We start from the raw sequence: 17,756 nt of genomic DNA on the forward strand, positions 1-17,756 counted from the left end.
CACATTGCCTAATACATTTCTTTATTCGGTTTACATTCATGAAATCAAAAAATATTTAAAAATATTTGAATACATAGTAACTATAATATACAAAAACTTTGTTTTTTAGATATTTTACCTCATCCACCACCACATTACTACAGCCAATTTTAAAAGAGGTGCTGGCAACAAGTTAAAGTTAATATTTTTCATCACAGTGTTTTAAAAAGGTCTCGTAATACAGTGTTGACCTGTAGGGAACTCCATACCTTCACAATATAATTGAAAATGGTTAGTTTAAAAAGAGAATCAAATCGGTATCTGCCTGGGTGGGAATGGTTTGGGGACTCCAGGGCCCTGGCTGGGAATTGGTGGTTGTGCAGGGCCAACGCTTGTTCCTTCATTCCAATAATCCAGTTCTCCATACCTGAAACTAAACAGGTCAAACCGGTTATACAGGTCAATTGAAAGCTTCAATTTCCATCTGTGTGTGTGAAGGTAATATGGATTGAGAGATCATAAAAAGGTCATACCCTGAAATTGGAGGTAAGGTATCTGGTGGATGTCCATGCTGGAATTAAAAGAAAAAAACAACTTAAAATCTGCAATGCTGAAAACATAATGTGGGCCACTTTTGTTTTTGAAAATGTTTCCTTTATTATTGGAATCACATTACAGCAGCAGTTCACACACGTCTTCTTTAGTTACTTTACAGAATAATAAATGTTTGCAGATTTTCACAATGCAATTATAGAACCGAAAAATACAGTAGAACAAGGGGTGTTTTTAATTTGAGATAAAACATTTTTTAAATAATAATAAACAGATTTAAATGAAAGAAGGGCGTATACATTTTCCACTTCCTCAAAATGTCCTCAAATTTAAATTCCCAAAGCCTCATGGAGTAGGTGATTCTTTCCATATAAGATTTCATAAACTATATCATACCTCTATACCCTCTATAGATGGGATGTTGTCAGTTTTACAAATAAGTATTTTTGTTTTAATATTTGTGGATGTTGAATGTAGAAGCCCAAAAAGGAGTTGGTCCCAATTAAAAGTACATTTTGTCACAAATATAGTCACCAATTCTGTACACATTTGATGCCAACAAGTATTTACATTTACTTACATGTACTTATTTTGATTAATTTACCTCTTTCCTTTCGTTCAGGTCATGAAAGAACACATGTTCCTACTGCAAAGTTATCCCTGCAGTGATGATCATTAGGAAAAACAACACATATTTACCTCATCAGAAGGAGCCTGTGCTGGAGGCTGGGTTGCTGCATTTGTCTGAACGTTGGTGTTTGACTGTCCATTTCCATTTCCATTTCCATTTCCAGCATTACGTGACCTGTTAAAGCACAAAACCTATGAGAACCAATAATCTTTTCATCAAAATAAAACGTTGCAACGGCAGCCTTTAACATATCTATCCGTATATTTTAAATGTGAGGGGTTTACTTGGGGCTTCTTTTTAGACACGGTTTTAGAGCGTCTCTCCTGAAGAAGTAGAGCAGCACCAGAATCAGAAGAATCAGAAGAGGAACAACCAACAGGAAGAAGATCAACAGGCCGTTCCTGAGGGAGTGGTCTGAGGTAGAAAAGGTCATATGTGAATAACAATCATTAGAGTATATTACTCCAATTATTCCAAGCAGATTACCATCATCATTGATTTGCTGTTTTTGTAGTCATTTTGTCTCTGAAGTTTTCCACCACAAACATGACAATACAGGACACCATGATAAACGTAACATACATCAGGGGTGGAGGCAGAGCGCAGTAAAGACAACTTAGATTTACCATATACATCTAATGCTAGTGCAACAGCTAAAATATCTAGTTCATCATTAGAGGCATCACAGACATGCCATAAAGTTGGCAAAATGGAGAAATTGGAATGACACATTCTTAGTATTATTAAAAGGATCTAAAACAAAAACACATTCATATCTGTGCGCCACAATAACTGATGTAATAAGGAACCACTGCTACCACAGTCATGCTAGCAGAAGACAAAATGATATATTAGTAACATGAAGCCTAATAAAGGACTACTGTATTAGATTACTGTGTATCCAGTGATGCTTTAAATAATTTCAAAACTGATTTCCATATGTTGTATTAGAGTGTGTGGACATTTAAAAATAACAGGATTTTAACCAACATGTTTTCCAGTCAAGGCAGATGGGTTAATATGTGCCTCAATACAGGTATTCATAATTAAAGACATGAAAGGGGCATAAAAGTTTGTGCTTTATTTTGAAATGTAAATGAATATAAACCCACCTATCTGAGCAGGACCACTGTCAATGCTGCCACCTCGCCCTGATTTGTCACAGTTAGGCGGGGCCCAACCGTTTCCACAGTGGCAGTGCCCTCGGTCATTACATACCTGAAGAAAACAATATAACAGCAAAGTAAGAATTGTCATTATTGGCTGATGTAAAAATAAAGAAAAGTAAAGAATACTCTGACTCACCCCTCGGCCGTTGCAGGTGGTGCGAGCATCACAGTCTAAATTGGGCATCAGATTAGTGGCGTTCACACACTGAAATTCCAGGCAGGTCTGAGAGAGAAAACTTATTATAACTTATTGATGCAATCAAAATGAATAATTAGGGTTTATTATTTCCACATGCACAAAGACAGTACTGTCCTGAAACAAGTATAATCACATTAGTTCCAGGTTAAATTCCTTCCTTGAAGCAAAGACTTAAAATAGTTTGTCGGCTTACCTTTCCTTTCTCACAAGGGCTGCCAGAGTTAACGTAGGCCGGATCCAGCACATCTGTGCCAAGGTTGAAGTTTGCATTAATACACCTTGACCCTTGAATTTCTTCGATACTGACTTGGGCACCGGACGGGATGGTGTTGAGGTCCACGTTGGCACACTGCAACTTTCCACACATGGAATTTCTGCAGCACAAGTTCAAGAAAACACAGTCAGTTCCCACAGTTGTTAATGAGTTTAATATTTAAAGTAAATATATCCTTTAATAATGGACAAAATAAAGTTGCATCACATCGTTTTGTTTAAAATGACCATCCTCAGTATTTTGAATTAGAAGGATTCCTAAAACTGTGATATCAAATGAAAAACCTAATTAGAGGATTTCTGATGTTAAGAGACATTACATGGATTTACCAAGCCCAATTCTACAGAAAAGACAATATATTTTAGGCCCGATGATCATAAAAAAATATTGGTACCTTATCTGCTGCTGCAGTCTTTCTCAGAATTACACACTTGGTTCATATCATTAAATTATTAAAAACCAGAGTACTTACGCTACAGTACATTTGATAAAGCCACCCTTGGTGACTCCACAGTTTCCAAATTTGTCTCCCCTCACATTTGCAGTCTTAAAACAAATATCCTTTGCCTTTGTTGCTGGATCTGCCCAAGAGAAAGATAATAACCAAGATAAAACATTAATGAGAAGAGAATGAATTCAGATCAGGTGGGTTGATGTATTCTTGACTGGATTATCTGTAGTTTACATTTTACACAAACAAATCAAAGGGTATCTGGTTGACTGGCACAGGGTAACATTCGCAGCCAGTAATCATGACTAAAAGTACACAAACCTTACAGTTTCTGGAGTTTAACTAGCTACAAAAGTCTTTGCATCAAGCCTTATTGAATATACCTGGCACAAAAAGATGTTTGCACTGGAAATCATACGTCTGGCATCGGCCTTCAAAGCAGTACGCTGCAGTTTCACGGTCTTCACAGGACAGGCCGTCCATGATATAGAAGTCCTCGGGACATAACGCGGTCTTGCCATCACAGTATTCAGAAAGATCGCAGGTGTTGACAGATTCTCTGCATGGCGTTCCAGGAACTCTGATCTAAAACAAAAAACAATCACATACATCCTTTTACAAGTGCAAAGCATGTTTTCCCGAATACAATGTATTGCCTCTATGCAGTGCAGTCATAAACTCTGGCCTTAAGTCCAACTTAATGCTAACCTGACAGTTGTCGCAGCAGCCCCCCTGAGCACAGGCGGACCCCGGTCTAAGTTTGCAGGTGGCAGGATCACAGCATTGATTGTCGCATTCCTGTATGAAATGAAAACGGAAAAAACAATGCTTACCACTACATTAAAAAGATAGAAAATGTACAATAACTGATCTAACTAATGTTTTTATTCTAAGATCAATGAGGGTATAACATGACATGCGTGTCTAGTCTGTAAAGCTCAGAGCAAAATGTTTTTATGTTACACCAAAATGTTCTTCTTCATTTATAAAGAAATACTGATTATAACTCTTAACAACATTCATTAGCAAAGGTCTGTTTTCATATTCAAAATACTGGTTTGCACCATATCACAAACTACACTGTTTCTGTCTGTGTATCTGCTATACATCCGTAATTATCTCATTATTGTAAAATGATGCTTAAAGAAATACATACCCAATACAATAATCTGTAATTATGTGTGTGTGTTTGTGTTTGTGTTTGTGTGTGTGTGTGTGTGTGTGTGTGTGTGTGTGTGTGTCTGTGTCTGTGTCTGTGTGTGTGTCTGGCAGACAAGACTCTACCTCTGCTTTGCCACAGTCACACTCCTCTCCTTTGTCCAGCCGGCCATTGCCACATTCAGCAATACCGACCACATCTGATGGAGAGGGCTGGTTTTTCAGACACATGCCTCCTCCACGAACGATCAGCCTCTCAAAGTCTCCACCACTGCAGCGGCTGAACATGGGGGAACCACTACAGGATAGCAGGATAAGCCATTAATGGAAATCTCCAACTGGACAGCCCTCACATTATTAAACAAATCTTTGACCATTGAGCGAAGACATTTTTTGTTATTTAGTAACATTACATTACTTAGTATTTTTTGTATGAAATAGAATTTTGCGAGCCGATACAAAAACAGGAACAAACACAAAATGATTGTACTAAAAGTACAGAGCCACTAAAGTCACTCTTTCATGGCCATCGAGAGCTTTGTAGCAAACAATATAAGCACAAAGTGTGCATATTACATTAGGCTACAGGATCTCTATCTATTTATAAAACAAATAAAAAGATAATAATACATTTGCTTATTAAAATCCTAAGTTAAATGGAATGAGTGTATGTGCAACTTTAGGTTTTAGTACAATATCCTGTAAGTCGTGTACAGTAAGTACATGGACTATGGACAGTTAACCTAATGTAAACAAAAACAAAAACGCCATCTGCTAGTTTTCACATCACAAAGAATATTTTATGTAAGGCTGTTGTAAAAAAAAAAAAGGCACAGAATATACTATATTATTTTAACAAATGCTTGTTTAATTTCATGTCAAGGAGTTAAGAAATATTTTGTGGAAGATGTGTTACCCAGCAGCGCTCGCCATGATGCAGTTTTTTCCATCGTCGCAGCAACCCTCTCTGTCGTGATTCATGCCCAGGTTATGGCCCATCTCATGAGCCACCACAGCGGAGGCATAAGGCAGGTTGTCCGCGCTGAACTGTGAAAACACACCCAGTGCATTCAGTGCTAACATTCTCCATAGGTAATATACCTAAATGCATGATCCCAAACTGAAAATGTAAGTTATTCATCGACATTATCAGTCATTATCAGAGTATTTTTAAGTCAGAGTGAAAAGAGCATTTCACTGCTGTTGAACTAAGATATTGAAGTAAGAGATCTGGCATGAACGGATCTTTCAAAAGTGTAAACCAATTGGATATACAGCGAGTTATATTAAGAAAATGTGTTTTATTTGAAGGGAAAAGAAGAGCAGTAAATGTAAAAAATGTTGTTGATCAGGAAGTAAAAATAATTTATTTATCAACATAATAAATGGAAATTCTCAAACTATCATATGGTACATTTAAGTTATCAAAAAAGAGTTCCTTCTATTATGACTATGAAAAGGGAATTAAAACGGCGTAAGGCATCACATTGCAAAATAATCTACGGAATTCAATGACCCAAATAGAATTGCCCGGTCATGGTAAGACCGTGTTCATGTCTAACCTGTTTGAGCCCTGTGTTATTTAGGTCATGTGAGAATGAGCAACACTAATAGAGCCTCCCATGAATAATGCAGACAGTATCAGTTTCTGCACAAAAGTTCATACTGCCGAAGCACCCAGGTGGCAGCTGGTGTTAGAAGTTAAAAGGGAGTTGAACTAACCACGTTGATTCCTCCAGACGTGGCTGTGGAGCAGACCGTGCCCACGAAGGCCATACCCATTATACTTCCATCGTATGGATTGGGCCGACCGCTGAGGAACGAGTGGACCGAGAGATAAATCACAAACTTTACATTTCAGAATAATTCAGACTACGCAGCCATCAGTGAAATGTGATGTCATCACAAGACAGAAAACACACGTTGCTTACACGATGAGTTGACCGATGTCATGCCTGATCTTTGGTAAGAGCGTAGTCTTCCTCCACTTGACAAATCTCCCCAACACTTCTCCAGCAGAGCCTTCCACTTGAAAGGGATTACTATCCTTAAAAATCTCCAGGCCAACAAGCACCACACGGATATTCAGCTTCTTGTAATACTGGAATAAAACAAAGATTAGGATTATAAAGCATAGCACAGAACGAGCACCAGGACTGTAGAATGAATAAGAATCGAGCATCAATTAGCAAACAAATTGAAATCTCACCGCATCCAGTAGATTAACCATTTCCACCATTTCCTCTCGTACCGCCGTCTCATTTTGTTTCTTATAGACATACTGTAAACACAATTGTAAAAGATAATTATGATAGACAATATTTTGGCACTATATTCCACAGCATAGGAAAAGAAGAGCAACGCTTGAGGGGGAAAAGCACATTCCTAACTACAAGGAGAGCCAAGCGCTAATTTACTTGCATCTCGTCTAAAAAAAAAAAAAGTGAACCTGTTGCAACCAATTCATGTTCACTTACATACTAGTGAAGTCATAAAACATATAAACGTACTCACCCTGAGATTATCGGCAACCAGCACCAACTCCACGTAACTGGTTTGAGGTAAATTGCGCTTCCTCTGTTCAAACAACAAACAGTAAAGAACGTAAAGCAGTTATTTAGACCCTCAGTTACTTTCCACCTGTTCCCACTATGAATATAAGTTCAGGTGAACGTGGTGAGCATCCTAACCCGCAGCAGTGAAGTCAGCGATTGGCCAGGTTCAAAGGGTTCATGGCTTTGCGTTGATGCAGCTTCACTGACGACCCCACAAGTGACGGGCTCGGACTGAAAGTCCTTCAGTAGGTACAGAACGTGCTCCTTGGTGGTAGACTGTGGCACAGGCTCAACTCCATAGGTTTCATTTCCAAGGAGGATCACACCCCTACATAGAAGAAGTGCGTAGCAGACACACAAATAGATCAATAATTTCAGTGTGTGCCAAAGCCAGGCTGTGGTACTGCATACATGGCATTACAAAGCACAAGTTACGTACTGGAGGAAAAGAGGAACACAGATAGAGTTGGTAACATTTCACTAAAATAAGAACATTTGAACCAATCAACCCAATACACTTCCTCATAATAAATGGGAAAACATATGTCTGACGGGAACATTTTCCAACTTATTGAGGTTCAAAACTTCAATAAAAGTGCATTTGTCGCTCTTGATCATTATTTGGACAACAAAATATTGTGAAACGTTAACTCAATACAATCATATAATCCTGATACAAAAGTAATTAAATGTCTATATTGATGTAGAGCCTCATCTTTAGCTCAAAGGAGGAACCTAGAAACAGCAAGATAAGATTTGTTCAAACCTGAGGCCAGAGCATGTGCTGAGCGCTACAACTGAATCCTCATGTCCCTCCACCTCTCCATGGTAATAGCAATGCACCTGGGAACATTAAAATAAAAACCGGTTCAAGGGAAGTTTAAACCAGCCTAATAAACTAGAATAAGCAAGTGTCGACTTACATGCGGTTTTGGATAGGATGACTCGGGGTTACCAGTGGCGTCACGAGAATACTGAACAAAGTTTGGGTGTAAAAAGTCCCTGACAAGAAGAGGAAGAAATTACATGAGTTATTTCATCTGAAGCAATAACAAGGTCCTGCAATGTCAGTAAAAATAATTAAGGTTAAGATTACTTTAGTGTCTCACATAGGACAAAATACAAAAATACACATTAAATAAGAACACATATGCAAACATCAGCATGAGATAAAAAAAAAAATATATATAATATCAAAATGTAAAATAGACTCTATGGCAGCTCTATAGAAAATGAGCATAATATTCCAGCAGACACCAAAAGCTCTGAGTCTTAGAAGGAAGTAGAGTCGCTGATGGTTTCTTTTACAAACACTGGCAACGTGAGTGTTCCAGTTGAGCTCACTATCAATATTGACCCTGTAAGAAGTGACCTGTGTGATGTCCTGGCCATGTATGGCAACAGAACTATGAACTCCAATTGATCTGGGATCAGTTTTGCGTAAAATTTCATAAAAAATTGATTAGGTCGGGAGCTGACGCTGTCATTTGTATGCAGTGTAATCTGGAAGTTTTAACTTTGCGTATACCTGTTCTTTTTTAGATGAAGGAGGTGCTTTCTGTTGTTTATGTTGATTGCATATGATAATACCTCCTCTCCATTTTTCTGAAATTAGTTAAAACAAGAAAGCATACTTGATGTTGTCATATTAAAATATTAAAATGTGTTTTATTAATATATTTAATCAGGGTTGTTACATACTTCTTGTGACTGTGGTGGTTGGTTGATGCTCCTTGTCCATCTGTGAATCAGTTGAGGATACACAATGGAGTACTTGGAGAGTTTTAATGAAAGGCCATTGAAAATGTCTGAAATGAAAGGAGAAACTGTAAATACTGAGAAGGTATTCTGTGGTTAATAAATGCTATTTCTTCTCAGGACAATAATCCTCCACAAATAATACAACCACATACAAAAAAGAATGAATAGTGAAATATAACTAATAATAACAATACAATATAATAATATTACTTGTTCTTAGGATCTCTCATGTCCCTTTAAAACAGAAAGATTGTTGAGCATACACAGGGAATGTCTCATGTCTTACCACAAGCAAGCTTGATGGCAAAGAAAAACCCCTCTCTAAACCATCATATAGTTGTCGGTGTGTACATTAAACAAATCAGCAACGTCTCACCTTTGTTGTCAATCCAAGAAACGTAAGACAGCAGAAAAACAACGAAAAAGATGTATTTTCTGACCATGATCCTGGTTAAAGTATCAAGATTATTTCCCCATCAGGTCTGCGGTATGTGAACTATTACTGAACGCAAGGTTTGTGCCTATTCTTCCTGGTCAGGTGCGTCATGATGGGTGTGGCTAACGACAGGTGAGAATTGCAAAACAATCAAATCCAAATGTGGAGTGACAATACTGTGTCATTCTATTTGTGAGATAATTTCCCAGACAGTTACACGTTACTGTAGATAGACTGTGCTGTTATTTTAAGTGTTAACTGACGGTTTAACTGTTTAAATGCTTGACTACTTGTTGTCTTAAGTGGGTGAGTTTCTGTCTTCAGAAGCTCCTCGTCGTTATAAATGTAAAGACTCAGTACGTCTACAATAAAATCGTGCTTTAATGCTATGGTGTCTGAATCAGAATTGTTGAATAACTAACTTTTCTACATCAAAAATAATACGTGTAAGTATAAACATCGACGAGAACTGCTTTGGAAATATCGCGTTATTCTATAAATTGCAACGTCACTCGCGTGCGGAAGTGATTTGGTGTTGAACAACGGCATTGTTTGTAGCAATGTTCAGTGCGTTTAACATGAACTAAATAACAATAAATGTGCTTATAGTTTACGTCGAAGCTTTTTCTAATAGAAAGCTACCACTCCACACTACCCAGTTCAAGTGTCTGACGCTAATCTTAATCATTGTTAAGTTGTTTTAACAACCCGTTGTAGTACAAAGCTAGTTAGCATGTAAGGTAAGTGTTAGCTAATAAGCTATGGTTTGTTGACAGTCGTTTGTTGACAGTCTGTCAATCTAGGTTTGGACTGCAACTAACTAACTACGACCAAAGGAAAAAGTCTGAATACTATTAAAATGCAAAACAGCATTTTCCTGTACCATTAAGTACTTAAACGTATTAGTTAGGAAACCTCACTTAGTCAATAAACCACATAGCAACACGGATGATTACGTTCCTTAAATTGACTAAAGCCCCGGTTAATCTATTTGCTTTCTTGAAATAGATTGCGTTATGTATGGCTGCATACCGTATTTTAAGATATGCTCACCTATTGACGAAAGGATTGCCTACGAAACAAGTCTGGACAAAACCAAATAATACCTCAATCGTGGTGTCTGCTCAAGTTGTATTGTGAGTATACATTTGGTGTCTCTTCATGTTTAAACTGCCAAGATGCACCTCTCTCAAAATAATATGGACATGATCTTATATCTTGCTTTCTCCTTTTGTAGAATGACAGCACTGACCGACTTTGAACCTTTAGCAAAGACACTCAGAGTTGAAATCAGTGCACCTAAGCCCCCGTCTTCTCTCACAGGTAATTTGGTTAGATAACATTTTAGTATATGTCAAACAAGTAATGGGCTTAATTTAAGCATCTTCTTTTTTTAATTGTGTAGGCCTGTCTATATGTATTCAGAGCAGAAATAATGACACAGTAGATCAAGAAAGGAGGCAAAGCAACACAGACGGAAAGATGGATATACAGGCCAAAGATTGGAGCAGATGGTTTGCGAGGTGTAAAGACGAAAGGTAACCATCAAAGAATCGGCCCTAGACGACAACAGAAATTAAGAAATACTCTTGAGAGATGGTTGGTTAAGCCCCAAAAAAACCCAAGTACATCTGTGTGCCAAACCCAAGAGGATGTAGAGATGGCAGATGACAGTAGCTTTCAAAGCACTTCAGCTCAGGTTCTGGCCTGTACAAATGCTGAAAAGCCTGATATCTCTGACTCTGATGAAGAAACCCAACCCTTGACCCCACAAGACCTGGATGAAGACAATCCTGTGTCACCAGCCTTCGAGGATTTTGCAGAGAGTGAGTTTTTGCAGACACTGTCCCACAATTATGTTGGATTAGAGAAAGAAGAAGTGGAGAGATACTCGGCAGGCTCAGAGGACTCTGTCAAACACAATACCAAAATAACAGACTTCTTTTCTGGGAGCGCATCTTCAGATAAGCCTCCAGAGAAACAAGATGCAGACAAGGACAAGTCTAATGTCAAATGGCTGGGGACACCAATCAATGAGCTAAAGAGAATGCCTGAATGTGGCGGACCGCTTCCACCGCTGAGGGATGTTCCCGGCCAGCACACTGTGATGATAAGGGTTTGAACAATTTATTTGTATTCACAACACTTCAGGTGGTTACGTCATATAAACATAGAGTAATTTAATAAGTCAAGCCAATGTCTTTACAGGATTCCGAGCCAGCTGATTTCAGCAATAGTTTGTAATAAGATCTTTTTTATGAGGGCTTTTGTAATAATCTGTAAGCATGCAAAGGCAAAGTGTTAACATACAAAAACATGATCTTTAATATATATTCGTTGAGTTTCTCACAGATCTATATGTTCTTGACAATAGGACAGTTTGTTAGTATGCAGGTATTACATGTACTAAAGCTTCATTCACTACCATTTGACAGACAGACCTTCTTCAGAATGGTAAAGTTCCTGTTCCATATCCTGTTGAGTTTAAGGATACCTGGGATGATGTCCATGTCAAAATGCCCTGTTCCAGTTGGAATCTGTTTCCTGTACATGATGAGGTAATGGGCCAAGTATTTATAAACCTGTTAGTATGAAAAAAGATGTTTAAATTGTGTTACTGTCAAGAGTTTCTACAAGTTATGACGCTTACACATCCACATTCACTTTTTATGTCTCAAATCTGCATGTGCATGAATGAAACATTACATTAATTCATGAAACCGCGGCAAGAAACGTGCACAATAACACAGCGTTATTATTCTTTTGCATATGAAGAGCTGAACTGTATTTACCCTGCAGAGACCTAACACAATGTGTGCTTCCACAGGAAACGCAAGAACGGCAAAATAAGAGTCGGTGGGAGTTGATCAAGGAAACTTTTAACAACAAATTAACATGTCAACCCGAGCTGAAGGCAAGTTTCTAATCTGTGTGCCGTCCTTTTTATTCGAAAAGCCTAATGTATTTCACTTCATAAAAAGAGGGGAAGAGTGCACCGTAGCTGCTGTTACCAGACTACGCCATAAGATGGCGTCATAAGCCCAGAAACAGAGAGGCACACATTCTCTCAGACATTTTGTCAATGTGTTTGTTGTTTTAATACACATGTATAGCAATCCTGACTTAAAATGACAATAAAGATTCATTTTGCTTCTCAATTTTATATAATTATTGAATGTGTTTGTTACAGAACGCCATTTTGAAATACAGTTCCTCACAGGCAAAGAAATGGGACTTCACCGCATTACGTCTCTACTGCACCAAGGTAAACGATATAAACATCTGTTTTTGAAAATCACTCATCCCAGAAGTAGTGAATAAAGTTTCTTTGTTCTCAAAAACTATTTTTGGTAAGGGCTTTAACGGATACTGGCATGCAGATATGTAGACACAGATGGACACACATGTTGACAATGTTAGAGCGTTAGCTGTAGACTAATGAAACCTCAAATGTCCAATCATGATACTTAATTGCTCGACAGAAGGCATCGTAAACCAGTGTTGGTGCTTCTCACACAGCTCGGGTCAAAGAAAGTACAGATGTCTCATTAGGTAGTGAGGATAATATCTTCCGTTTGGGGAAGACGCAGTGATACGGATGTTTCATTTGACACCAGATTAGATCCAGTTTAGTACAACCAGTATTTAAGTGGCATTGTGAATCAATGACCGTGCAGCCAATTTTCTTGTGTTTGTTTCTCTACTACTTGAAAACCAGTCAATAATCCTCACAGTACATACTGTATAATGAGCCTGTCATGTAGTGATTGAGAGGCGAAAATACTTATTTATAAAGTAAATACTTGGCTAAGTGTGGGAATAAAGTGTTAATAGGTTTTGTGAAGAAGTTTGTTCTGTATTGTTACAATGATTTCTCAAGCATCGTGCAGCATTACATAAATAGAGTCACAGCACTTGCTCACAGTTAATAGAATGCAATTCATTCGTATATAGTTTATCTTGTGAGGTTACGTTTTAAAAGTGTTTATGTGGTAAAACTGTCCCCAGATAACTCATTTTCTTTAGGCATCAGTTGCATCATGATGGCCAGAGCACTGTTGGTTTATTGGTTGTTGCTCAGAGCTGTCCGTGTCTTCTCCAGCCTCGTTTGGAGGCCATCCATCATCTTTTGTCTTGATGCGCTCTGTGTCATCCTTTGCAAAATCAGGCAGAGCTGTACTACTGTCTGGCTCATGAAAGGGATAGGAACCTTCCATTAGGAGAGATGGGCCATGTTGTGACATGACTGTTTGATGAAAGAAATCCAGAGCATGTAAGACTCGACAAATAATGGTTCTTTATTTTACTTATAGAATTGAGCACTCATCCACTCTGTGCTTCACGGCGTCACCTTTCTATGATCTCTCACATCTCAGGAAATAAGTACATGTAACACTTTCTTCATGAATGCCCTTATATCAAATGTGTTTCTGTCATTTTGTAGTAATGGATTTCTCAAAGGAGATTGTTGCAGTCCTTCAGAGGCAAAGTGGGAGCCCAGAGGAATAATTAAATATTTTTCCAAAAGGTCAAGTTTAGTAACTTGTCAGAAATGAAAATGGCATTACATGATATTTCATGACCTTACATCCCAGAGAATTCTTAACTCCAGCCTTATACTCTTGAATCAATTGTGTGCCACATGTATGTCATGAATCATGTCCGAATGGGGAATTTTATTAGATCAAATCTGAACATGTTGAGAGGCTTTAGCTGGAGGCAAAGTTTTGTCATTGTGGTTCGATTTTAATTGTGTCAAGTCAACTGGGATGCAAAATGTCCAGTTCCATCACACATATTAAAATAGAGTTGGATTTTAGGTGCCACATAAATTGTAGCTAATTACATCAAACACATGATCACTCGCACATTTCATCGTCAGTGAAGATGAAATCAGTGATGATTGGTAGATCAGTAAATACTGTAAAACTTGCATATATACGACCGTAGAACTCTGATAACGAAAAGTGTCTCAGTTGTGTTTCATGTTGGATACTTTCACGTCACTTGTTTAGAGTTGTTGTAGCTCAAACAAAATGCATTGGCTTTATTTATGCTTCATATTATTGCAAAGTCGACACACGCAGTTAGCAAATTAATTTGTATTGCTTCTGTCTCTTACAGAATTGATTCACAGCTTGACTGAGTTACACATCTGTGTTTTAATAAGCTACATGTACAGTATCTTTAATATATTGATAGAAAGCAGCTCATACAGCCCATAGAATATAATGTTGGTTTAATTAAAAAAAAAAAAAACAATCACGGAGGGTCCTACATGTTTGATTTATTTCCAGTGCAACACACAGGCTACATGAGGAATGGCAAACAATGCAATGTAACGTACCCCATTTTTCATTGTGTTACTTCTCCCCTGGAGATGCCAGATTGGAGACATTGGAGAAGGCTTATTTTGAGTGTCAGAGAAAAGTAGACATGAATGGCATAGAGTGACGGGCCAGGCAGCCTCATTGAATATTCATTTCCGCACGATCACCTTATGAATAACTGAAAAGCCGTTGACGGACAGCCTTGGTTTTTGGCAATTTCACTTTCTTCAGCCAAAACCCGTGTTGTATTTACTGTTATGAGCATGCAAGTGTTTTGTTTTTATACGGTCACACGTCCACAGACGCAGTCAAGCAGATTGCTTTTTTTTCCTCGGACCTGCGGGGAATGGGAACGGGAGCATCGAGAGTTGTGTTAAATCTGTATCTGGTCTCTCGCTGCCCACACCCTCGCTTCTTGCTTGATTACTTTGTCAGTTTGCGTGATGTACAGACCTGTATCAAGTCATACAAAGTGTTAGTTCAGTTGATTTGATGCACTGTCTTGTGCTGATTTAAAGAGCTCGGCTTATACTACCTCAGCTATATCCACCATCTCGCTCCGTCAACTGCCTTCATTTATTACGCCCATAGGAGCAGTTTATGATGTCAACCAGGTCATTACTTATGACAGTGTTTAGTCAGGCTTCCTTTGCCATAATATAAATGTCCTTTGCCAAATAACAAGTCAAGGCTCCTTGTCCTGGAAACACACTGTCCTTTCTATTTCAAACGCTTGTTCATTTGCATCTCTTCCAGGAAGGCTGTTTAATCAGCTGGCATGGCCGTGCGGGCAACCTTGATTAAATTGCTGTGTGATCGATCATTCTGAAATTTTGTAGCCAATATGGGTGTAAATACGAGTAGTGTATATGTGTTAGTGTATGTATGTATGTATTTGTGTATGTATATATATATATATATATATATATATATATATATATATATATATATATATATATATATATATATATATATATATATATATATATATATATATATATATATATATATAATTCATTAAAATCTATTTCTCTGTAAAAATTGTACATACAGCTTCAACATTTTGCTACGGATCCAAGCTGTGAATTTAATCAACCCAAATAGCTAATAATGTCACAGCTGAGTTTTGTGGCAAAACAACAAACATAAACAGATCTCTTGCTCTCTCCAAGGTCCTGGAGCCTGATGCTGCTGAACATCTGTTTGACTCCCTGCTGCCAGACATGGTGCAATTAGCACTGAGAGCATCTGAGCTCTGTACCAAGGTAACGGCCATCACTAACCAACAGACACTGACTCACTGGTCTGTGACATAGTAGATCACCGCAGCAGGTTGATCCCAAAGGTCACGACATGACAAATATCTTGTGAAATGGCACTAAAAATGGTGAGGTCATGGCACGTTGCTATTGATGGTCATTTGCCCAATGTTTTATATTCCTCTTGGTCATCTGCTTCTTTGGCGTGTGGATGATGAAGAGCAATGTGCCTTTGCAGCTGGAAAAGTCATTAAAAGTTTTTGTTTTTGTTTATTAATTTGGCCAATCATCTCATTTTAATTTTACATGTTGTGTTAAATGTATTTCTTGTTTTGGTTAATTTAACACCAATCAAAGTCATTTTCTTTCTGTTGGTCTTTAGTCTTAAATGCAACAAGCTCTGCCTTTTGTCAGCACAGAATTGCTCACACAGATGCACTGTTTGTTTATAAACCCATAGCCTTTATCAGGAGTATAGATCTCTTGTGAGCAAACATGGACGTTGATTGTGATTATGATGGCTGATTCAAGAAGCCCAGAGTGGTGCCAAATTAGTACATTCATGCAACATACTTCAATGTCTCGTTTGGCAAATTGTCAGAACAAATTGTTTTGACCTTCCTCAGTTGTACCTCTGTCCCTCTAGCCGATACCCCTCCTCAAGGAAGGCATGAGCCACTCCATCACCATGTCTCAGGAGCAGGTGGCATGTCTGCTCGCCAACGCCTTCTTCTGCACCTTCCCCCGACGCAACTCCAGAAGGACTGAGTACACCAACTACCCAGGCATCAACTTCTTCAGGTAAAGTAGGGATGTGGTAATTCCATACATGATGGTATAAAGCAGGGGTGTCAAACATGCGGCCCGGGGGCCAAAACCGGCCCGCCAAAGGGTCCAATCCGGCCCACGGGATGACTTTGCAAGGGGTAAAGATTTGTTGTTTTGATCATAAAGTAAACTACTGTCCCAGATACCTGGGACAAAATGTTTTGTGCCTTTGTAGACACACTGTCATCTGTAAGTTGTAATGCACATGTGTACATGATAAACTGATGCTTAATATTGTTGAAATTGCTCCTTCTTTTCTTAAGAAATTTCATGTTGTTCATAATGTTTTGTAAAAAAAGATTAAATTTGAACATTTTCAGAATGTACTTGTACTTTCTTGCACTAAAACAAAGGGAACAATTTGGAGTTGTGGTTATTTATATGTTATTATGCTGTGATGTTACTGGTCCGGCCCACTTGAGATAACATTTTGCTGTATGTGGCCCCTGAACTAAAACGAGTTTGACACCCCTGGTTTAAAGTCACATAGTCAGTTTGTAAATGATGGTGCTGTGACAACTTGTTTCATTTCCATCAGGGGGCACTACTGTATATGTTTTCCTCATAAATCATTTTATCTTCTGGCTGCGTGTTAAAGCAAACAGTTACATTGTACGTAGATTTAATTACACATGATCATAAACCCTATCTCATAACAAGAGTAAATTGATCAGAGATGCTTGTATTTACACAGAGATCTGAAATAATGTCACATTTTTAAAGATGTTTCCTTTTATCCTGTAATACTCACGAGAACTGTACACTACAATACCTTTTTGTCTGTCTTTCTCTTGGACTTAGTTTTACCAGAATAATAAATACCTTTCTGTATGCGTAGTTCGGAGCCGAAGCTTTCTCAAATATGAAAAAAAGGAAGGCTGGAGGTTTATTTATTTTTTGTTTTTTTTATCCCTGCAAGCTTTCGCTGTGGAGATCATCGGGGTAGTGTAATGCAAAAGCATTCTGCAGATCTCTGCTCAGTCTTGTCCCCCATCTCTTTTGGCATCACAGTGTAATTACCTAAATGGAGAAGGGAATTAGATTAACATTGATTCAGATGGCTGCGTTTGACAATAGAGAAGGCCATTGGCTGTTTTACAGAAGGCTGTAGCAGAGTTCAATTGCATCAGTATTTCATTCACATAAAGGTTTTGCTGGGATTTAAAAGGAAGGC

The 17,756-nt window shown here is 38.2% G+C and overlaps 2 protein-coding genes across 6 annotated transcripts in view; one reads left to right on the forward strand and one right to left on the reverse strand.

Moving 5' to 3' along the window:
* On the reverse strand, nt 1-9,598 carry adam9b (ADAM metallopeptidase domain 9b). The gene is made up of 22 exons (XM_029456048.1): nt 9,106-9,598; nt 8,670-8,776; nt 8,497-8,573; nt 7,892-7,970; nt 7,735-7,811; nt 7,104-7,296; nt 6,928-6,990; nt 6,623-6,694; nt 6,345-6,514; nt 6,136-6,226; nt 5,330-5,460; nt 4,540-4,711; nt 3,964-4,053; nt 3,639-3,840; nt 3,277-3,385; nt 2,724-2,904; nt 2,468-2,554; nt 2,275-2,380; nt 1,447-1,576; nt 1,231-1,336; nt 513-550; nt 1-412 (listed from the first exon to the last, which is right to left on the reverse strand). The coding sequence occupies exons 1-22, from the start codon at nt 9,170-9,172 to the stop codon at nt 289-291; spliced, it is 2,472 nt and encodes an 823-aa protein (XP_029311908.1). The 5' UTR covers nt 9,173-9,598; the 3' UTR covers nt 1-288.
* Nucleotides 9,239-17,756, forward strand: part of LOC115024479 (poly(ADP-ribose) glycohydrolase) — a 21,089-nt gene continuing 12,571 nt past the window's right edge. The window contains exons 1-9 of one of the 5 annotated variants that reach the window (XM_029456051.1): nt 9,239-9,297; nt 10,174-10,301; nt 10,403-10,488; nt 10,571-11,281; nt 11,601-11,723; nt 11,993-12,079; nt 12,356-12,430; nt 15,668-15,760; nt 16,401-16,555. In XM_029456051.1, coding sequence (XP_029311911.1) covers nt 10,826-11,281; nt 11,601-11,723; nt 11,993-12,079; nt 12,356-12,430; nt 15,668-15,760; nt 16,401-16,555 — 989 coding nt within the window. In that variant the 5' untranslated portion in view covers nt 9,239-9,297; nt 10,174-10,301; nt 10,403-10,488; nt 10,571-10,825. Of the gene's footprint in view, nt 9,298-9,373; nt 9,612-9,657; nt 10,302-10,402; nt 10,489-10,570; nt 11,282-11,600; nt 11,724-11,992; nt 12,080-12,355; nt 12,431-15,667; nt 15,761-16,400; nt 16,556-17,756 lie in introns of those variants that run through there. The other 4 variants (XM_029456050.1, XM_029456049.1, XM_029456053.1 and 1 more) reach the window with 4 other exon arrangements.

This window comes from Cottoperca gobio, chromosome 19 (assembly GCF_900634415.1).
Source record: "Cottoperca gobio chromosome 19, fCotGob3.1, whole genome shotgun sequence".
NCBI classification, from domain to species: domain Eukaryota; kingdom Metazoa; phylum Chordata; class Actinopteri; order Perciformes; family Bovichtidae; genus Cottoperca; species Cottoperca gobio.